The sequence below is a fragment of the Protopterus annectens genome, chromosome 1.part0 (assembly GCF_019279795.1).
Source record: "Protopterus annectens isolate FY-2018-M chromosome 1.part0, PAN1.0, whole genome shotgun sequence".
Lineage (NCBI taxonomy): Eukaryota > Metazoa > Chordata > Ceratodontiformes > Protopteridae > Protopterus > Protopterus annectens.
In genome coordinates this window covers 378,352,798-378,376,216 of record NC_056725.1, presented here as the reverse complement: position 1 = coordinate 378,376,216, position 23,419 = coordinate 378,352,798, and the positions used below count along the sequence as shown (strand labels likewise).

Below are 23,419 nucleotides of genomic sequence, written 5' to 3'. Positions count from 1 at the left end.
TGGTGGGACTCACTGACAGTCCAGCTACATAATCTGTTGTGTTTAGCATATTCTGTTTTGGCTGCTCTTGCAGGGAGTACAAAAGTGCTTGGAAAATCTGGCCTTTAATCATTTAGGATTTTGTGCCATGCATGTTCAGCAAATGTCGTTCTCATGGTACTACCACAATTTTTCCATTTTCTGCTTCCCACCATAGAGGGTACAAGCCCCAAGCGACTTGCAGCAAATGTCCTTTGATAGACAGACATGTTCTAGCATGTCTGAACAGTCTTACACAGAATTGATTATCCTACTCTTAAGGCAAAAGTGTTTATAAACTGTCTGTGGTCTCTGAATGTTTGGGGGATGGGGCCTTAAAGCTGGGGCTTTTGATGAAGCCGTGCTGCTGCTGTCTTTATGGGAACAGATACTTGGGCTGCTGTGATGGGTTCCCTTCCTAGTCTGTAACTTCAGTGAGGCTAGGTATACCTCAGCTGTCAAGATTTACTTTTATTTCTGTTCCTCTTGTTTGGTTTTCTGGCAAATTTAAGGATTGAAGTTACTAAATATAAATAGCATGACACTGAGTTTTAAACTTCAGAGTCTGAGCTGTAAAGTCTGTCCTTTGACAAGGTTTGCTTTTGTCCAGATTCTTGCTGTTGGTGGAGATGTACACTTGGCTGTAATTCAGGGTGACTATCTCTCTTCACCCCATTTTGAGGGTATTGAGTTATCCCCACCCGTATGATGTCCTACATTTATGCTAAAGTGTCCAAGGCAGTTGTGAACTTGGCACAGATGGTCACTGAAGTACTAGGCAGAATCTGTAAGCGCATTGTCTGGGTTGTGGCTCAGTTTTTGAGGTATGGTGGGTCTAGTGTAATGCTGGTTTATCTAGGATTAGTTTCTTCAATCTGGCATACCAATGAAGAATTTCTTCTACCAAAAGCTCAGCATACATGCAGGTTTTTAAAAAAAAAAAAAAAAAAAAACTCTCTCCATTCCACTGGAGCATGGCAAAAGGTCCAGTTCACGACCCTGAAATCTAGATGTACATTTTTTAAGATTTTCCTAGTCTCCTTGGAGAAATCCTCTCTAGATCCTGCATAAAGCCATTCAGATTTTCCACTTATCTTCATGGATGGTTCCTGCTGTGGTTGCTGACAGTACAGTAAGGCAGGTACTGTGGCCATACCACCTCTGCCTGATTCTGTTCTGGACAGAACCTAAGCTAGATGCCATTTAGAGGGGCATACGAAGGTTTCAGGATTTGACACCTCAGTCAAGCTTCTGCACTCCAGAAGTGACTTGCCACAGTCTCTCAGGGCACCATAAAGATTACGGGATTGGGCCTCAAATCCTTTCCCAGTCAATGAAGTCCCTTCTAGTCATTAGGGTGATTGGGGGGGGGGGGGTCTGTGCCAACTCCCAGCTTTCTTCAGTAGGAAGAAAGTGGGGGGTACTTTAACAAGGAAGGAGGAGAAACTGCAAATATGAAATGGTGCTGAACTGTTAATCCATTCCTGCAGTACCAAAGAGTATGGAGACTGCATTCATGTGATTGAAGGTGGCCTCTTCGCTGACAGGACGTTTTCAATGGCGGGAGGAAAATTTCAAGTGTCTATGCTGAGATGCCTCTGCATAAGGTAGCTTCTGACCAATGTAGAAATGTTTGTCAAAGGATGCAAAAGTACCAAGTGTCTGGGTCAAATTTAAGTAGAATGGTGAACACACCACCACCACCTTTGTTTTTAACAAAGGAAGCTATAATGCATTTCTTAGCTTTTGAAGCTTATGATTACAAAGCCAGGCATTTGTTTGTGCTTCCTATTGCTGAATTAGTGGAAAGGTAGCTTTATGTGCTCTCCCCATTTGATTTTTGACAGCAAACCTGGCTAGTCCTTAGCTTTTCTGAAAGTGTATGCTAAAGAAAACTGACAGCAGTGCATTTTAAGATTTATTAAAGCTATCGCTTCTCCTAGTGACTGCAAAGTGCTTCATGATGAAGACTGAAATGTACAGAACCAGAGCTGGACTTTCAACACGCAGAAAGCCAGGCGAGCATGCAATCATTGATAACGATGGAATTTATGATCCAATGTGTGAAGCATCTGGTATCTTTAAAGCTAAACAGTGTAATAACTCACAAGAATGCTGGTGTGTCAACACTGCTGGAGTCCGACGAACAGATAAGAAAGACCAAAGCATCACATGTGGTGAACTTGTCAGAACATGGTATGTATGATTCTTAGTGTTGAAACAAGTGAGGGGAGTAAACGGAACTAAATGCATGGTTTTGGTCATCTTCAAGATGGGGAGATATTGATTTCTAAAAATTTCTAGCTGTCATTTAATAGAAATTGCTAGAGGGTAGAAGAGCTCATTCTGCAGCTACATGTGGGTATTAAGGATGGCTGTTGTAGAAAATGGCTTGATTGGACAGGGCTGCCCTTTGTTGCTGACTAAACAGCCTTCATATTTAAAGTGAATCTAATGTAAATGTGGATGATTGTATAAATGTTTTCCTGTTTTAGGTGGGTTCGTATTGACCTGAAGCATGAGCCCCTAGGCAATATCAGTCAAAGTGCCTTGTTTGAGTAAGTAAAATTTTGAAGTTTTATGCAGTTGTGCCCATTGTATTCCAGATCATTTAAACTTATTTATTTTTTAATTCTTTCAGAGCCATAAGAACCAAACTGATAAAACGTTATGGAGTCATTCCAGCTAGTATTGATAAGATTATGGTAAGGAACTGCTTTTTATTTGCATTATCATATGTAGACTGGCCCCAGTGTTCACTTAGATGACTGCTGTCCTTTTCATTGTAAAAATCCTTCTGGTTTTCTGTTGTACAACTGATCGTGCAGGACACTACCTAGCATACTTTGGAAAGTCTGTGCCTTTTACAGCTGGAATATTTCTTGCAGTTCTATAGGTTTATAGGAAAGTACTAGGCTAGCTACCCTCTAGGGCCATTTCAAGCCTATCCAGTTTCCCTTTTTGTGCTCAGATTAACCAATCCCATTTGGTTATGACCATCCCATGGTTATTACCCCCAATGAGTAACTGAGATCCTATAGTAGATTTGAAGGGACATGTGCATAGGGTAAAGCGCTTAGGGGATGCCTCTGTGTCAGTTGGTATACAGGGGCAGTCCTAGGGTAAATGGTATTTACTCAATCCTCATTAGGCCAGTCACTGAATGAATAAAAGTGTGTCTTTATCTTAAGGATAGCATTGTCGATCACTTTGTTTTATAAGCTGTGCAATGTAGGACTTTATTACAGCATGGACACATGTTAGTCACTCTGCATAAATTTATATCCTGATCTTGGTCAACTTTCAAGGTTGTATTAATGTGCTGGTTCTTTGGGATAGATGACTTCCCAGAGGATGCAGTAATATTCCTTCCTTCCTGTGATTTTGGGACAGATGCCAAACAGGAGAGCAACACAGAACCTCAAAGGGTCCCCAGTAATGACTGGTCTCTTTGACCTATCTCTATCTGTGAAGATAGCTGGCAGTCCAGCAGGTGACTGGGGTTGTACTACCATAGTAGCTTTTCTACTGTGCCTGAGTGAGAAATTGTCAAAAGCTTTGGCCAGGTGGATGTATGCAGTGTACTATTTTCTTTTATCCATTGCTTTGACCTTTTCAAAAGGTTGAGTAGGTGTGACTTGTCCTTGGTTCAAACTGGGATGGGTCCTTGGTTCAAACTGGGATGGGTCCTGTGTGCGGAGTTTCCGTATGTCCTGATTAGTTCAATGCAGTCTTTCTATAGCTTTGCATACGAGACTGATCAGACTTGCGGTTCTAAGTGCCTGGGTCTGTGGGAAGGTCCTCTCAAGCAGGGGAATGACTATAGCTGCTCCCCTTTCGCTTGGTACAAAACTTGTATGGAGGTTGAGACTGAACAGAGTTAAGGGGGTGGCTGAATAGTATTTAAGATGCATACAGGGATGTTGTCAGAGCACCTATGATGGCTATCTTGAATCTTGCCCTTACTAATATGGGAACATCTTGTACTATCCATTCACTTGTTGGGTCTGACTACAAATCAGCCTCCTTAAAAACAAAATAGGAACTAATGATCCCTTCCACCAAAGATGCTTTTTAGTTTTTGATAGCACTTGTAAACATGGTATTCTAGGACAGCTGGGGCAAGTCCATCTCTGGTATATCTTTTATCCCTCTGTCTGTCCTTACTGCATCTACTGGCCAACGTCTTCAGCCTCAGTGTAGGTAATCTTATTCATAATCTGCTCAGTACATTATGCTTTTGAGATTACTAACAATTTAAAAATGCCTTGTGATTTTCTTTGGTTTGGGTAGCTGTTTTAGCCTCAATATTTTGTTTTGGCCTCAATATTTTGCTTTCTTACCAGAAGGTAAGCAAATTATAGCTTTTTTTGTTCTCTTGTATTTTCCTTAGAAATGAATGTTCTGATTAAAGGTCTGGTTACATGGCTTTCAGTGTACTGCTTGTGTGTAGACTTGGGGGGGGGGGGGGTGTCACTTAATACTGTAAAGTTGCATTCTCCTTGTTACCGTACTTCAGTTTCTTTAGCTGCAGCGTGGATAATGTTTTCTGGTTCTGCTTCCACTCTGTACCTGTAATGAGACTTGTCTAGCTTAAGCCTACAGTTAATGACTATCATGGCCGAAGACTTTCCCAGACAACCAATTGCCACTGTGGACCAGGGGTTGCACTTCCTTGAGCTGTTCCAGTACTTTGGAAGAACCAGCACTTGGTTACAGGAGTTGTTTGCATTTTGTTTTCTGTATGGCAAGAATAGTACATTTTGCCCTGCAAGAATAGTACATTTTGCCCTGCACCCAAAATGTATCTCATTTGGTGGGAGAACAGGCTTGGTCCTTGTAGCCCTGGATGGTAGAAGTTGTGCTGCCTGAGGCAACTAGGGAGGGGAAGAATTTTGGTCTGGTGCAGTTAAACTGAGGTGGAAGGGCATAGATAAGAGCTTCTATCTTTGGGTATATATGCCAGTTATTTTGCACCTGCTGGAAACTTCTCATTCTTGCAAGAAGCTTCCTGCAGTTGACAGCTTCATTACAGGCATGTGCTTTTTAAGACGAGCTGGGGCACATTAAACAATAGATGTAGCTGTGCTTTCTTTGTTCCGTGGTGGTGTGAAGCTGAAGCATTACTGGAATTTCAACTCTGGCATGCCCTGTTTAAACCAAAATCCTAGAAGAGATGCAACTCTGTTGCAGCCTGTAAAAGTAACTGCAGATTGTGGTGAAATTGTGGTGAAATGCTAATTGAAGATGAGCTACGCATACCTTTCAGTTGTCGAGATTTTTGCCTGATCTTTTGCTCTGTTCAGAATTTTGGGTTCTTTTGCCATATCATTCAGGATGGAAGTCACAAAGTGACAAAACATTGAGTTTTAGACTTGTCCTTCAGAAAATGCTTGCTAATAAGACCTTTGTATTCTATTCTCTTTACATTTTAAGAGCAGTGTTTAACATCTGTCCCTATGTTTGGTCTTTTGTGCCCCCCCCCCCAAACAAATTACTTTTGACTTTACCCCGATTTTATTGTGCTAAGCTTGAGGTACAAGAGCTGGGGATATGCATTTTAACTGGGTACCCAGGCTGTCTTGACATGCCTAGCAAAGTCTGGTTGAGTAGTGTGGTGGTCAGATCTGTAGTGCTGCTTTTGCTTGGCAGGTCAGTTATCTGCTGTTGACTTGACTTGTTCTCAGGCCTTTTCTCTCAGGATTTTATTAGACTATAACGATCTCTGTTGGTCCAGTTAGCTTCATGCCATCGAGCTAGTTATTTTAGATACGTAGCAGTTGACTTGCACCAGCGTAATGTTGCCTTGCATGGCTGGTGTCTCCCAGTTAATAAGGCATGCCTTGCTATATGAAGGAATTTTGTATCCTGCAGAGCTGACTTTTAATGGCTTTATACACATTTATTGGGAATTCGTGTTGCAGTATAAGACAGTTGCCACCCTAGGAATATCGATCCACCCTAGGAATATTGATTCATCAATTGGGGATGGTCAGTATGCATGCTGTAACATGCCAGGCAGCTAAAATATTTTGCTTGTTAACACCCAAATAACCAATTTGCTTTGAAATTCCTTGACTCCATTTGTCAACTCTTTCCAGACCCTTTAATATCTGAACACTTTAAAAGCAGGTACTCTACCAGGAAGGCTTTAATCACAGGTCAGACTAGTTTACCAGAGATGTCTTTTTAAGCACATGGGCCATTCCAGACATGACACGTGTGGATCCTACATTAAGGTTTCACAAACTTGCATTGTCTGTCAGATGCATCTGTTCTCCTAAACGTCTGCTTCCTTACTAAGATTTGTGTACAAAGAGGGTATTCATACCCTGTCTTACTGAAGTGAACTGCCTGGATTGGATGCTCTCACAAATGAGATCTCAAAAGGGATACTATACGTCTTGACTTTGGTACTGATAATGTGGAGTATGATTTGTTTTGCCTTTTCTACAATACGAGAATAGGGTCATATGGTTCACAACTATTGAATTCAATACTGAATATCAAGTTACCAGATAGTTTTAATCCCCATTTCTGGAGAACATTTTAATTGAAAGAAGAGAATTGGTAATAGCAGCTGATGTGTCTGGAAGGCAGTCCTTCTGTTTATATTCCTAATTTGCCATATGGGTTTTACTAGTGACCTGAGCTTTTTAGCCGGTCATACAGTCCAATATGAAAAATCTAATTTTGAGTGAGAGCTGGCTGACTTTAGCTGTGGATTTGGTTTGGTCCTTTTGTCCTGTTTGTGTTCTATAGGTAGAACATGAAATGTAACCTGGTGTGTCCTCTAGACATTCACAAATTGTCAGCTACCCAAAATCTATTGTGAAGAGCTGTCTATGGTAAGCAATCAGCAGTCCTTAAATATGAACTCTACTAGCCTTGGTTGACAAGCCCCCCCTGTACCTTATAACCATGGCTGTGCCTCATTCTGGGAGAGTAGAGCAAGTTTCATTATGCTCTGTCAGAAAAGATCTGACCAGGGATAAGAGTGAGGATTAAGATCTGACCAGGGATAAGAGTGAGGATTAATCTTGCAGCAGATGTTGAGCATTCCCAAGTGGCAGTTGCTCTCTGCCCTTAAGGGCATGCTGTTGCATTCTGTAAGGTGCAAGCCCAACCAGTCTCAAACATGTATGAGAAGCCAAAGCATGTAATATCAAATTTCGTCCAAATTTTGGAATAAAGTGTTTAAATTGGCTTTAACAGCTGATGCAGCTTGCCAGTTGAAAGATCCACAAACTGACCATGAGCCACAACCATAACAAGGACTTGGCAAGCAGTGACTGCACATGTTCAGGTTAAGGCACTTCTGCTGTACCGGGCTCCTGTCACTGAGATCAGTTCCATAACTTGTGGTGGAGGATTTTATTGGGCTAATTCTTTCCCTGTTCTAGAATGGAATTTGCAAATGCTCATGTGCTCCGGATCGTTCCTGTTCCTCTGTCTTGACACTTAAGCTGTCCTGCAAAGCTTAATACTGAAGCATCCGTTTGTAAGTGGATGTAATAGCAACTGACTGTCTTCAGTTGTGTGCCAACACATGTAAAGCTTTTAATTTGCTGAAATGTATACTCGTTGACTGGCAGCTTTTGGTGGCCAGGTCTCAAGAGCTTTGCCCTAGAACCTTTCCCATGCTAAGGTCTCCTTCCTCTCTGCCAAAGATGCCACAATTCTATTAAAGTAGATCTCTTGCCACATGTAGCAAATCTGGGATCACTTTGAGCCATTTTAGAGTATTCTGCATTGTGAAATGATTTTGCCAAGTTGAGCTCAAAGTATTTCTACCTTAACAGGTCCTGATGTTCTTTGGGTTTCACTGTTGCAGTCATTTACATTTGGGTAGCAGTCATTACATTTGGGTAATCTGCCAGCAGGTTGCCCTCAGTCGGCCTGATTAACAAAGTCTTGGGTCCTGCGTCAGTTGCTGTCCCTTCATGTCGTCAGGGGTATAAAACCATGCAGCAGATGCCATTACATCAGTCTTTCTTTCAGTGTGGTAGCAGAAGCAGTTTGCACGTGACTATTGGACGACTCCTGAAATTTTAGTTTTCGAGTTTCAGAACTGAAGTCTTCAACTAAAAAGCCAAGTACCCCGTTGGTGAAACTTTTTTTTTTTTTTTTTTTCTTGCTCCTTACCAATGTCGGTAAAAGTTAATAACTGTATTACTTGTGGGAAGCAAATACCTCAAGGATTTCCCTTTTTACTGTATTCCTTGCCTAGGCCCTGACCACAACGTACCTTGTCGGTTTTGTGCTTTATTTAATCAGCGCACTGTCTACAGTTTTGCTTCTAAATATTTGTTCTCATTTTCATTATCCAGAAGTAACTGTTGGCCATCAGGCTACCGGAATACTGAAAAAACACAAAGAAAAAGGTAGTTTAGGTCCAAAACTGCCGACTAGGCTTCTGCTAAGCCAGTTGCCAGTTTGCTGGTACTCGGAGGTGCTTTTGCAGCCCCTGATGCATGCTACTTCTGATTAGCAGGCCTCTGCTGAGACCCATTCGGAGTCTGGTATGCCGCAAGATGCTTCCCCTATGGAACCTGCGGATGTCTATCTTGGATGGGTCCAGAGCTGCTGTGCAGGCACTGGCTTCTCGGGGTGTATTCAGGCTTACGGATTTGTATATGAAACTGACACCACCTTCAATATTAAGGCCAAAATCTTTGTCTTAAAAACCGATGCCCAGGCCACATGTTCAGGCCCCTATGCCTAAAAAAACACATTATCAAAATGGCTGAAGATTTGAACTTTACTATGAATCTTCTGAACAGGGCTCTCGTTTCTTCTGACTCTTCTAATGAACAGGATTTGTCCATACCTACTTATGAGGACTCTGATGCAGAGGATTCCATTCCTTCTGCTTCTCCCCCTGAAGATCTTTCTTTTGGGGAAACTTTACATACCTTAAGGGAGCATTTCCAGGATTTGTCCATACCTACTTATGAGGACTCTGATGCAGAGGATTCCATTCCTTCTGCTTCTCCCCCTGAAGATCTTTCTTTTGGGGAAACTTTACATACCTTAAGGGAGCATTTCCACTGGGAAGTCAGGATTTTTCTGAATCCAAAAAGAGGCTTAAGGATTTCCTCCTTCCTCAGCATAGGCCTTTGGCTGTAATTCCGGTACTATACATTGTTGTGTTTTCAGAATCCAGTATTGCCCCTGATTCCCTGCCTCCAGCCCCTTGTAAGCCAGACAGATACTACAGGGTTCCTAACTCCCACAAATTCCTTTTTAAAAATCCTGTTGTGGACACTGCAACCATTTCTCTGGGGCCTAAGGGCATTTAAGGCTTCTACTGCTAAAAATCCTGTCCCTTCTGATAGAGACTTCAGGGCGCTGGATAGATGGGGTAAAAAATTTTATACTTCTGCAACCTTGGCAATCGGGGCTTTAAACTGTCAATTCCATATGCTAAAATATCAACAGCGTATCATGGGACTGATTAAACAAAATTTCGGACAGTGTGGAAAATTAAGTATTTATAGGATTTATTGCATTCAGCTGAACAAGTTTGAAAGCCTACTTTGCAATGTGGTTTTGATTCTTTGGAGGCCTCTTGCAGGGCAGCTGTTACTGGGTCTGTGCTTAGAAGGCATGCTTGGCTTGAGTCCCTGCCTGATCATGTTAAAGCGTAATTGTTGGGTGTCCTTTGCAGCAGGGCCGTCTGTTTGGCAATGAGGCTGAAGTTCTAAAATATGGAAGATAAAGCTAAATCTATGCAAACTGAAATATTTCTTACAAGTACAACCTCCAAGATTTAGTAGGCACTGGCCTACTAAGAACTGGTCCTTTCCAGTTCCTTCCAGAGCCACTCAAGCCAAACCCAGACCTTCCAAAAGCACCAGTCCCAAGGGACTTTCAGAACTAAGAAATGGGGTGCCTCCGCTTACAAATCTGGAAACAAGACACTGCCCCATGGTAAACTGTCTCAATGACTTTCCTTTAAAATTACCAAGCACTTGCCTCTTCCACCCCTTTGGGGGGAAAACTGGCTCTTCATGCAAAAAACTGGCAACTTATAACCCAGGACAAATGGGTTTTGAATATGTCCCAGGGATACAGATTTGATTTCCACACGTTGCCAACTCCAGATTTCATTTCCACACACTGCCAGCTCCAAACAGATGGCCAGACCTGCCTTCAAATCAGTGGGCAGAGGCTCAAAAACAAGTACTTTCCCTTTTCCTCTTCTGGTACTAGTTGAATTGCCCGATGTTTAAGAGGGACAAGGTTTCTATTCCAGACTTATCCTGGTACCCAGAAAAGACAAATCATGGCATCCAATTCTGGACCGGTCTACTCTCCTTTATGGACATCCAAAATTCAAGATGCTGACTCTTCACCAGTTACTTCCTATGCTAGGCAAAGATGCTTGATTGGCAACTGAGGCGTACCGGCATATCCCAATCAGGGAATCTTGCAGGAGATACTCTGCTTCAAAGCAGGCTACTGCATTATCAGTTCTCTGCACTGCCCTTTGGCTTATCTACTGCGCCCAGTTCTCTGCACTGCCCTTTGGCTTATCTACTGCTCCCAGGGTATTTACAAAGTGCCTGGCTCCAGTGATTGCATTTTGCAGGCAAACAGATATTCAAATATATCCATACCTGGATGATTTTGTCTAATTCAGGCAGAAAACAAGGCCATTCTTCTAAAACATTTGGCATTTGTAAAAAGGGTTCTAACTTGTCTAGGGTACACCATAAATGAAAAATCAACTGGTACCCCCTCAAAAAAATTACATTCCTGGGTGCAAGCTTTAATACAAATGCCCAGATGGCTTTCCTTACACCAGAAAAGCAAATTAATTTGGTGACTTCAAATCAGGTGGCCACACAAACCCTGCTGTCTGCAAGAGAAATACTGTAAGCCTTTGTGTTCGTGGCCTCCTGCGTTCTTCTAATGCCATATGCAAGACTGCATATGAGGAAACACATTGTCGCAGCCTGGAAACCATGATTCCTATCCTACCTTGCCCGCAATGAGTTTCTATGGTGGACAGAGGCCTGCCACCAAAACGAGGGACTGCCATTAACACCACCCCTACCGCCCAAACCCTAACTACACACGCATCAGACTATGCTTTGGGGGACTCATCTGGCAGGGAAGTGCGTTCAGGGCAAATGGAGCCCAAATCAAATGCACCTTCATATCTATCAAAAAGAAATGCTAGCTGTACAGAATGTACGGGCAGCCTTCAAGGACTACCTTCATCCAGGACAGCTAATGGTAAAGACGGACACCAGTTACGTGGTACATAAACAAGCAGGGGGTTCACATTCCTACCCCCTCTGCAGACGAGCCATGGTATTGTGGAACATGTACTTGTATTACAAGCTCAATTCCTGCCAGGAAAGATGAGTATTTTGGCAGACTAAGCAGAAATCTTATGGGCCCACACGAATGGAAACTGGAACTATGGCTTTTCAACATGTTGACATGCCTCACCCCAGAACTACCAGTTGGACAAATTTTGCACAAGAACTCCTTACAAAAAAAGCCTGGAAGGTTGATGCCTTTCCCCCTCTGCCTTTGCTCTCCAAAGTTCTACTAAGTCAAACAGGACAAACCAAAAATGACTGCTCCAGATTAGCCTCGCCAACACTGGTACCCACTTCTATGGAGTCTGTCACAAATTTCTCCATGGCACCTGCCTCAAGACACCTTCCTTACTGTCTCAGCAGAACAACCAAATTCTGCATCCTCAGTTCCAAACTTTTGAATCTTGCAGCTTGGCTAATCACTTGCATCCCTCAGCAAACTGATTGGATGTCATTTTGGAGGCGAGAAGACCTAGTACTAGAAAATCTTATGCTGACAAATGGAAAAGATTCTGTGCCTGGAATGTATCTCCAGGGATGAGTACAGCAGCTCCCAATTTACCTCAGATTCTGCAATACTTAATCTGAGATGCTTCAAGGGCCTGCATTTTTTTTCCATAAAAATCCATGCCTCAGCCATTTCAGCTCCATTACAACAGATATCAGAGGGGCCAAAAACTTGAGGCCACCCAGGAGAGCTCCAATCCCTGCCTGGGACCTTTAACTTTGTTTGAGAAACTCACTCTACCGCCTTTCGAGCCAGCTGCTACTGCAGACTTCTTTCCTGGAAAACAGCCTTCCTTTTAGCAATCACTTCGGCTAGAAGGATTTCTGAATTACAGGCCCTTATGGCAGTGGAACCTTTCATCTTTCATGCGGACAGGGTGTCACTCGGGACCAACCCATCCTTCTTGCCCAAGGTGGTAGCCACAGTGTGGCTTAGTCAGTCCATTCATTTGCCAACTTTCCCAATCCACAGAACAAGGGGGAGTGGATTCTGCATTCATTGGATGTACACAGACAACTTGGATTTTACTTGACTGGACTAATCTCAAATCTGTGAACTGCTGGTAGCATTTGCTGCAGGGGCAGAGGGGAAAGGCTATTATTTCCAAATGAATAGCCATTGTATTCATTTCTGCTATAAGCACCATGGAAAACCTATTCCCCAGGGATCAGATCCCATTCCACCAGGGCTGTATCTACTTCTACAGCCTCTCAGAGGTGTTCCTACCAGGGATATTCTAGAAGCTGCTTCCTGGAGTTCAGTTCATACTTTCACCAAGCCCCATCATTTACCAATTTTCTCTAAATCCAGAGCTGGCGCCCCATCATTTACCAATTTTCTCTAAATCCAGAGCTGGCGCTGCCACTGCTGTTTTGCAGGGCCTTGTAGCCGGTCCTAATGCTGTATGAATCCATCCTCCCAACCATAACTTTGGGAATCTACCCAAATGTAATGACTGCAATAGTGGAACACAAACATAGTACAGTTGTGTACACTTACCATAAATGATGTTAGTGTATTAACTGTTGCAGTCCTGGTTACCCTCCTTCCAGCCCCCTATTTTTTTTCTCCTATGCCTCTCCTTTCTTTCTACTACACTTGAGCCTTTTTGGTGTATTTGCTTTTGTTTGGCGGTTATATTTTTGTGTTTTAAATATGTAGTTTGCTCCCCATTTGGGGGGCACCTGTCATCTGGGGCAAGAAACTGATGTGATGGCGTCGGCTGCATGTTTTATATACCCCTGACATCATGGAAGAGGGGACGGCAACTGACGCAGGACCCAAGACTTTGTTAATCAGGCTGACTGAGGGCAACTTGCCAGCAGATTACCCAAATGTTAATGACTTCAACAGTAAATACACTCTCTAACAACATCTACATTTATGGTAAGTGTAAAACAACTGTACTTTCTCAGGAAGATTAGGAAGAAGTTTCTTCCCTGTCCCTTTTACTTTGTCTTGTGTAAATTAGTTTCCCCCTCAAGATTAGCACTTCTGGGGGAGAAGGTTGCCCTGACCTGGGATGTTTGGCTCACCTCATTGACCTCCAGATCCTTTGGTTACCCATGTGGGTCACTTGGATTATGGTGCACTCTTTCTTGCTCATTCTACTTGAGCAGTATGTCTGCTTCTGAAGTGTTCTAACTTTAATACTTTTCTCCACCCATAGTGCCCAAGACCTCCTATGTGGCAGGTGTAAGCTTTGTTACAAAGCCTTAAGCTGAAACACTTTCACATGTTATTGTGATTACACCAGGCCCATTTTGAGAGTTGGGCAGCAGCTAGTGTCACTGATCGCTAGCCATAGCCAGTGGGGTGGTTTGTCCTTTGGATCTGAAGATGGTTTTGTCGTCATGGTGGCATCTATCCAAAGTGGAGTAAGTTGCCGTTAGAGTTGCTAATGTCTGGTGTCTTGCTCAGTTTCTGGTTTGAGACTGGTATTGTGAGCTGGGATCAGTGCGGACCATGGCCCTGACATTCGTGCAGTAGTTGGTCCACTTTGGTGGCAAATCCTTCAATGTCATGTCTTTAGTAATGCCCATCAATGCTAGAGAATACATAACTCTCCACTGCTGTGGATATGGCCAACACTAGTGGACAGGTGCAGTTTTCCCAGTTTGTGTGCTAGCCAAGACTAACAGCAGCAGTATTCTGTCATGGGATCTCATTTGCTCTAAAAAGTTAAAATTTACCCAATATTGTATATATTCCTTAACTTTGTTTTTATATATTTGCACTTGTGTGTGCATGCTGTAGATGTCATTTTTGCAGTACAGTATCTGTTTGAATATCTACCTCAGCTTGGCCTTGTCATAAGTTGAACATTAAAGGTGTTTAACTTGGGACGGGATGTCTGCTAAAACCTGAAGGTATGTTTTGCTGGTTCTGTAGCACCAAAGTCAAAATGGTAATCTTGTCTTTTGTCCACCACTTGACAGAATCCCTGAATTATTGCATGGCCTGGAGGAGTGAAAAAGCCGTACTTAAAAGTAGATTTAAATAAAACTGGCCATGGACTGTGACTTTATATGAATAGCAGCAGAATTTCAGTGCAAGTTTAAGGTAAACTGACTGTGACTTTATATGAATAGCAGCAGAATTTCAGTGCAAGTTTAAGGTAAACTTGACATGGGCCCGTTATTTGTTCCCGTTGAAAAGGTATTTACTTCTGCTTACATTTTTTTTAAATGTACTATGGATTTCTGGGGCTAATCATGGGTACTGTTTACATTGCCTAGGTAATTCTGCCTTGGAAAGTTCGAGAGCAAGGGTTATTGACTCATTAAATTGTTCAGCTTTTCTGCTACAGCATGCAGACCCCCCCTCCCAATCAAGGGTTGGATCAGTTTTCAATCTTTTGTAACATGCAAAGAGGGAAAGCCTCGTGGATTTGATTAAACCGTTTCTTCTCTGTTGTAGCTCTGCTTGAATTGCAGAAAGGCCATGCTGGCTGTGGTCTCTAAGCTTTCCCATCGCCACTGCAGCTTGCTTATAACTGCCACTTATCTCTTCCTCCCACCTCTGGTGGGTAAAGCGGTTAGGCTAATGGTCCTTTCTACAGGGCAGAATAGTACTTACCTTGCAGTACTGTAGAGTAGTATAGTTTATGCTCTAAAGCAACAGTAGCAGTTGGCTTTGTGGCTGTGGAGTTACTAAGCCCCAACTACAGCTTAGTCTTTCATATTGCATGTTTGTTGCAGTTGGGATGGATCTTTAAATTGGCAAAGATATATTGATGGGTTGTAACTACTTGAATAGTGCACTACTTTGGCATTAGTATTGTAAAGTGATAAGGTGGCTATGGAAACTGCAGCAAAAAACAGCTTTGTATCCTGTAACCCATTGTTTAAGGAGTTCTGGATACAGGTGGTATGAATACATCTTTATAATCTTGTATAGCGTGCATGCTTTTGCAACACACTGAGCTTGTGTATGTTCACTTGACAGAGTGAAGAAGAAAATGTGGTGACGATAGACTTGTATCAGAATAATACCAGCAGTTCACCTGATCTTGCAACAGTAGCTTACTATATGGAAAAAGATGTGAGTATGTTCAATTTTTCTATAGTTTCTCCATTCTTCCCCAGAAAACTATATGGGTGTTAACGATGTATATAAGCTTGGTATACTTAACCAAACAAATGGTGCTGGTTGTCTATAGTTGACATTTGGTGCTGGTTTCCTATGTTTGACATTTGAGGAATATTGCAGGAAAACTAGTACTGTACTGTTTTTTTACAAGTATGCAACATCTTGTCAGAATGTACTCCTTTTTCCATTAGGACTCATTACCCACATTTCTTTGTGATTGAGCATGCCTGGCAGATGACCAATCCCCAAGTTGCTCCTCTTAACGCATTATTGGCACATTAAGCCTTGCTGCCATTTAGTAAGAAGTTACTGCTCATCTGGTGCTGTGCATTTGCAAGCATCCTATGGCTTTGGGTTTGACTCAGCAAATTGTAATTTTGACTTGAGTAAAGGTTTTACTTCACAGGTACACAGTAATGATAGGATACAGTTTCCGTCTGAATTGGTATCCAGACAAACCTGTAAGTCTTGATCTGCTTTTTGAAGTACTACAGGCTGAATCTGATTTGTTTGCATTAACGTACCAGGTTTTCCATTTGCAGAGGTCATGCACAAAGGTGTTCATTGCAAAGGGTGTGACTGGCAAATTTCTTTACTATATACTTGGTCCTCCTGTCTTGCATATCTTGTTTTTCACCTTCTGCAGAAAGCACTAGGTTCTGCAGTTTTCATGTTTGCATGATGGCTTGAAATCACTGTTTCTGCTTGAAGGCTACAATTGTATCCATAGTAAATGCATGCTTGGCATCCTGGAGTAACAATTTTACAAAACTGTAAAATGCTTTTTAAACCTGGGGAAAGCTTCCTTAATGCACCTATATTCTTGCATGAGTGAAATATATGGGGATGACTACACTTAATCTTTAGTGGGAACCTCTTCATATGATGCCTCCCGATTTTAATAAGATTATGCCACTTGAGTGGCTAAGGATATAGTCTGAGATAAAGCACTAACAATTGCCTAGCTGACCCAGATTTGATTTTAGTGGTTTGGGTGACAGGGAGGCTTTTGATTGCTAAAGGGAAGGAGTGCCCTCGAGGGGAGTTGCCCTCCGATGTTACCATTGTGTAGGTGCAATTTTTTTTTTTGTGGGGGTGGGACAACTGCTGTTGAATTTGGTACAGCTGTCTGGCACTGGAAACTGGGCCTGTAATTGGGTTGGAGGGGAACAAAATACTTTGCTTCTGTTTTAATATGTTTGAGTTTCCATGGTAGTTTCCCTTTATTTAAACTTTGTCATTGGCATGAGTTTTTTTCTGTAAGATGTGATTGCCTGAATTCAGCACAGCTTGGCCCATGCAGTGTAATTACTCTGAATACCGGTACCCTGTTTTTTTTATTTACTCACCAGCAAAGTGGTGGTTGCACTGCTGTAAAAAAACTTGTCTTGGTTCTAGACTGTTTTTGACTAGTATCAGTAGTAGCTGTTCTCTTTCTGATGGCTTTACTGGATTTTGTAACCTGCATGTTAGCGGTGTTTTATGCAGGGACTGAGGCAGAGGCAAGTTTTAAAATGGTGTCCATAACTGCTGCCTGAATACTGGTTTAACCTAGTTCAGAGTCGTGGCACACCAGAGATAATGGGGGGGTGGGTCTTGGAAGTTGGTGCCTGGTGTGGGCAGATGCTGCAAGCACCTCCTTTTTGTTCTTGTTGAAATCTCCTTGATGGCCACTGCTGTGCAATTTAAAAAAAAAAAAAAATTAATTGCTGCACAAATTATTTTTTTAGGTGAAAAATAGCTCCTTGTTTGCTTACGACAAAAACCTGAATCTTGCGGTTGGTACAACTCCTGTGCTGGTGAAGGAAATTTTCATCTACTTTGTGGATGAGAAGCCACCAGAGTTCACCATGAAACGCCTGACTGGCGGTATTATTGCTGTCATAGTTGTGGTGGTGGTTGGTGTTCTTGCTGCAATCGTTGTTCTGGTAAGCTTTAATTACTTTAAATGTTCAGTCTACTTGATATGGACAAATTACTGCATAACTTTTTTTCTGCTTATTGTATAGTAGAGGTTTATGATGTGCAGGTGGTAGATGAACATTGTAAGGAAGAAACCATTAGTGTATGAAGACCTGTGCTACCTTGGTCATGTTATGCATGTATTGACCATAGTATTTCATTGTGTAGTTGTAAAGAATGTTGTACAAAGTTAGAACTGTAAGCTGTAGTTCATTGTGTGTAGTAATGCTTGATGCCCCCATAGCTGAATAACATCAGCACATTTGGTGTTGGTAGCTTAAGCAGTGAAGACTAGCATGTAAATAACTTGTGTAATCTTTCACACTGCTGCATGATAACACCATGTGTGACTGCCTTAAATGTGTAGTAACTTTTTTTATGGGGGGGGGGGGTGCTGGTGGCCTCTTCAGCAGCTCTTGCATCTTTTATGAAGGGATGGAGATATGCCGTTATTGTCGAGATGCTTTGTAAAGCATCATGGCTGCCCAAATGATCCCCTCTGGCTTGTCCTTATCCTAACATCAAGGAACATTTGTGCCTGAGGGGGTGGGTGATGGGCAGACAACACACATGCCTTGCTTGTGTGTAGGGTTGGTGAAATATCTGCGCATGAAATGTGAGCCTTAACTGATGCAGTTATACAGAGTATTGCTGAATTGCTCTCTGGATGTGTAGAGCAGCTTTCACCATGCTTTTGTGGGAAGTCCTTTGAGCTTCTTGGCATTACGTGAACATGATTGCACCTACAATCCCATGCAGCTTGTACCCTCCAGCAGCTGCTTGTTTAGAGGCACACCTCTAGTGCCTCACTGTATTTGGAACAAAACCTAATGTTTGCTCTTCATATAAAGTAGCAAAGCCTTTTAAGTGGTAGAGGAGGAACAGCAACACCATTTCCATTTGATCTTGCCTTGTGCTGCACCTGACTGCACAAGGGGAATCTTTGCTTTGGCTGTCCCTGTTAAATGCAGATACCTGGTGGTGCAAATGAGCAGGTCAAGATCAGTGTGAAGTTTTGCAGTGGCTTGTACTATGACTTGGCTGCATGCAGGGTGTTTAGGTTCTTGTACTGCTTGCATGCAGAAAACACTTTTTGGTGTTACCATGTACCAGCGTGTAACCTTTTTTTACTGTGGGCTGCTCCTTTCAATTTATGCACAAGCATAGTCTACTACCTTGGACTTGTGCTGTAAATTGTGTTGTGTGGCTGTCTAAAAAGGCGGTGAAGGAGCATAAAGTGGAGCGAGCTGGGGCATGAAAGTGGTATCCTTTGCTACTTCACATTATCTTGGACTTGCAGTACACCCACAGTAGGAGCTGACAACTTTCAGAGCCAAAAATGTCCATTTTTCTTGATGGCATGTTCTGCTTGCACTCCTTACCTGGATGCTTAATCACAGGTTATGCGTGAGCGTACACTGTCCAGAGTACTGGAAATAGTCTGTTTACATGGCCTTTTAAGGGTTTTGATTGTTTACATGGCCTTTTAAGGGTTTTGAGCTTGATCCACTTGGTATGTATATGAGGTATCTAATGAGAAATGTGTACTAGTTATACGCGCAAAGGTATTTTGGAGGGTGTAATTCTCTGTCCTCTCCCTATGGTTCTGACGCCTATGGTTTAAACCATAAGCAACACCTGAAAAAGTACTTGCAAAAGGCCAGTAGGGTGAACTGCATGATGCAGAAAATGAATAGCTTAGGATAAGGGGTGACTGCTTTAAATTCAGAGAAGTAAGTCAGAGGAGGATAAGGGGTGACTGCTTTAAATTCAGAGAAGTAAGTCAGAGGACAGTGTGAAGTGTACACTTGGCATATGCCCAAATCGGGTTGTGGTCTCCTTATTCTCTTCTCGGAGGTACTGCAATCTGTTGGTATATGCAGGTGGGGGGATATAGGCTTATCCCCTGCGAAATGGCTTGAGATTTTTTGTGACTTACCCTGTTACAATGCTGGGACTAGGGAGCCCTGTGGAGGCTACGCATGTATGTGCGAGCCAAGTATAGGAAGATTTAACTAGGTTCTTAAAAATCCAGTATCTAATTGGAACCGTATGAGGTATATGGGAAAGCTGTAGTACTTGATTTTGACCCTCAGTGTTTTGAATTTCTTTAGAATTTCTTAAGTTTAACCAGTTTCATTTAAGTGATCCTACTTGCATTATGACCTGTGTGTATTAGGCTAACTGCCCTGGAGCCTATATAAGCCTAGCACAAGATTCCCTGGCATGCCGCCCAAAATTAGTTCCCAGTGCCCCTGTCAAACAAGCCCACTGAACTGATCCCTGGGGTGAACTTCTATTGCCCACCCACTTGTCAAGATTTCTCGTAAGAGGGCAAGTGAAGTGCTCTGCTTGACGTGAATGGGAAGTTTGTTCCAGAGTATGGGAGTTGAGCTGTCCCTCCAGCATGTTCCGTTTATTATGGTAATGAGGTTGGTCCATGTCTTCTACATTATGGTCCTAATCATCCTTGTAGGGCTGAGTTGCCACTTGTACAAGTAGATACCTGGTATAAAAATCCAGGTCTGGAAACTTGAGTCTCCATGTTTTTACCCAAGATGTATGTTTTGCTCAGTCTGGAAAGATTGATCCATCAAGAAAAGCAACACAGCTCGCTCAGGTCTAGAGTTTCAACTCCTGTTAACCCATAAAGTGAATAGGAGTAAATTGATCGGTTAACATCCAGATTTGTAGAGAAGAAAATTAATTTTCTTGTCCTGGTGAAGGTAATTGTTCCAGCTGCCTCAACTTGCTAACTTATGGTGGCTGCACTCTGAAAAGTGAGCCTAGTATCCCTGTGAAGGAGCCCAATTGCTGCCACTTTGATCCAGAATGTCTGTCACCAAGCACCTTAGTTTCTGCTTCACCTCTAAGAATCACTAAGAGTGTAAAATACTTTAGCCACTGAGTGTCCATGTCCCCCACCATCACTTGTGACAAGATTGTAGCTTAACTACTTGAGCCAAGCCATTCTTCAGCAAATGTGTAAGGTTTCTTCTGATTCTAAAGGTACTGCATTTCATCCAAAGTCACTGTGTTGTGAGCCTCTCCATTACACACCTAAGATAGTCACTTGATCAGATTATTAGAAAATATTTGGTTGCTATTGATGACTACACCATAATTAACTTTAAAGGGGTAGTGCAAATAGAAGTAGCAGTAGAAAATACACTACATTGCTTGCTCTGCACTTGTAGGCGAACAAGATGATTACCAACTCGCTGCTTTATCTGCATGGCTGTTGCTTCATAGCAAAGTTTGATTAACTGTCTGACTTCTCTCTCTAATTCCCATAGATTGTTACTAGGAAGAAATCTCAGAAAAAGAGAGGAGAGGTGAGTTGATACCAGTTAACATTTTTTACTGTCCAAACTGAAGTTATAAAGGCATACAAGCCTGTAAAGTTCAACGTGCTGTTAGTTACACATCAGCTAACAAAGTTAGAAATTGTATAGCACAACTGACTTGGATACAGTGTAAATGCACTAAATGGTTTCACACTGGATAGGTTACATCACACACACACACACACACACACACACACACACACACACACAGTTTTACAATTTCAATTTTGAAAACTGGAACATCTACTGTAGCTTTTGTAGTGGTGTAAGTATTGTTGCCTTTAACAATGAGAAGACCTGGAAGTCCTCCTATAATCCACTTTCTCCAGCTCAAGTTCTTGCAGGGACCTCCTAAAAGAACAGTATAGCGTGTAGAATTACAAACACTGCTGAGTGTTTACTTAAGTGCAGTTGTCGGTGCCAAAATCTCCTGTGTAACTGAGCAGGATGCATTTGGATGCATGGTTTTATAATGTGCTATATGCTTTTGAATAAAACTTGCCTACATCACTGTAAATAAAACTAAACATGTTTGTTTTTCAGGGGAAGGAAATGGATGAGATGCAGAAACAGCAACTGACTGCCTAACCATTGTCCTTCACACCATTCCAAGACTTGTAAATGTGGACTATGTACAGTTTTGTTACATGTGCTTTTCTCCTGGGAGTTTTCAATGTTGTACCACAGGAAAAATACAGACCTGTCTAGTGGTTTTGCTGAGTACCATCACTATAAAACGATTGTTGCATGAGGCCAACAACTGAGGATTTTACAGCTTTCATAACTTGCCATTATGTAATGTTGCACTTCCTTTTATTACTGTGATATGGGGAGACTTAAGACTATATGCTGGTGTAAATGTGGTGTAACTGCCCCATCGATGTTTTTTTATTGTTTGAATAACTTGGATATTTTAACATGTTTTCATTAAAGTGGTTAGTGAGTTAGAAAAATTGAAATTTGTATTGGGCTGTTTTTACTAGTACTCTGCTTCCCTTCAGTTCTGCTGAAGAGGAAGGGATTCAAAATAAACATGTAAAGTTGGTAACTGTGCCTCAGTGAAGCTTACATCAGCAGTCCCCAACCACCAGGCCACAGATCATTTGGTACCAGGCCGCACAAACATTTAGATGGTGAAAAAAAGTGTATGTGGTGGTTTGCATGTGTACATGAAAGCAGACTGTGTGAGAAAAGAATGAGCATGATCCCTGGCAGCAACAAGAGGTTTGCATACCTCACAAAAACTTGGGACAGAACCACAAATAAGGATAGGTTTTAAATATTGCTGTTAAAATGTAGAAAGTTGCTAGATTAAGCACTGAAAACCAACCCTCCTATTTCCAACAACCCTCCCATTTCCAACATCTTTGTAAAGTGGGATTTTTTGCGATGACTGCAACCAATACAGTTACGGGGTAGACTGAACACGAGCACACACTGGGTGTCCATTGTCTCCCATCACCCCTAGATGGGAATGTATCATTGCAAGGAAGCAAGCTCAGGGTTCCCATTGATTCTGCATTATGCGCTTTATTTTGTGTGCGTGCAATGGCCAGTTCTTGGAAACTTCTTAAAATGAGCTGGTCCTTGGTGCGGAAAAGGGAGACTGCTGGCTTGCATAGACCAGGCATTGACATCATGTGTAGTCTTGTGCTGGGTGTACTTGTCATTTCTCCATTGTCTGGCTGCAATTGACCCATCTGCAGTTATCCTGTTTTCCTTGTGGCAGTAGTCTGAGCGCAGCAGTCTGGTGTTTTATAACCTTCATACCTCCCTCAATGGCTGAAGTGGCCTGCACAGGGTGTGTGCATTCACTCATGCTCCTTGAAGGCTACATACAAACACTGTAATGCAGAGTGCAAACCCTTATCCCATTCCTGAGAAGCTCTTCAGTAGGTGCCAGCAGTTCATGGGATAGACTACCCCTTCCCCACACCCCAGGATGGATGGAAGGGCTGATGTCCGTTTCCTTGACCTGTCTTTAAAGTGCAAACTTTTTGTATGAAGGTAGTAGGTGTGGCGGAGGGAAAACTACCTTCAAGAGTCTTCTTGCTATTATGTTCAGTGGTTAGAACTTATTTATACTGTTCCTTGCAGTAGATCGTGAAGATTCCTGCCTTCAGTCCTTCATTCTAATCTTATTTTTCAGAGGGATGTCTGAAGCCTGCATGTGCTTGACTTGACAGATCTGTAGGTGAGTAACCCACAATGCCCTATTGCAAGACTGTCCTAAGGTCAGCAAAACTAGCAGAAGTGACTTTTCCAAAAGAGAAACCTGGACAGTGTTAAGAATTTTTGAGATTGCATTAAATACTTCATTGGCAGAGGTATTCAGTTCTGTTTGTTTTAAACAGAACCACCAACACTATCCCAATTTTGAAAAGGGACCTTAAATCCCAGTCTGATTGGGTAGTCAGTATGACCACTTAGTTTCTAACATGACTGGAATGGACCCCATTCCCAAGTCTGATTTTATGTACAGAGTTAATTGTATTGGTAACTTATCTAAATACAATTGTAGATTCTTTTTTAGAAGACCTGTTGCTCCTACTACTATTGGAACTGTATGGGTATCTCTTCCACATTGCTCTCCTTTCTGCCTGTAAATCGTGATATTTTATGACTCTCTCTGTACACACGACTAGTCACTGGGTATG

At 42.2% G+C, this 23,419-nt stretch overlaps 1 protein-coding gene across 2 annotated transcripts in view; it reads left to right on the top strand.

Moving 5' to 3' along the window:
* Positions 1–21,721, top strand: part of EPCAM (epithelial cell adhesion molecule) — a 46,764-nt gene extending 25,043 nt beyond the window's left edge. The window contains exons 3-9 of one of the 2 annotated variants that reach the window (XM_044060196.1): positions 1,962–2,214; positions 2,514–2,576; positions 2,660–2,723; positions 15,310–15,405; positions 17,184–17,381; positions 20,712–20,750; positions 21,306–21,721. In XM_044060196.1, the coding sequence (XP_043916131.1) occupies positions 1,962–2,214; positions 2,514–2,576; positions 2,660–2,723; positions 15,310–15,405; positions 17,184–17,381; positions 20,712–20,750; positions 21,306–21,350 (758 nt within the window). In that variant the 3' untranslated portion in view covers positions 21,351–21,721. The remainder of the gene's footprint in view (positions 1–1,961; positions 2,215–2,513; positions 2,577–2,659; positions 2,724–15,309; positions 15,406–17,183; positions 17,382–20,711; positions 20,751–21,305) is intronic. The other variant, XM_044060204.1, reaches the window with a different exon arrangement.
* The last annotated feature ends 1,698 nt before the right edge of the window (positions 21,722–23,419 follow it).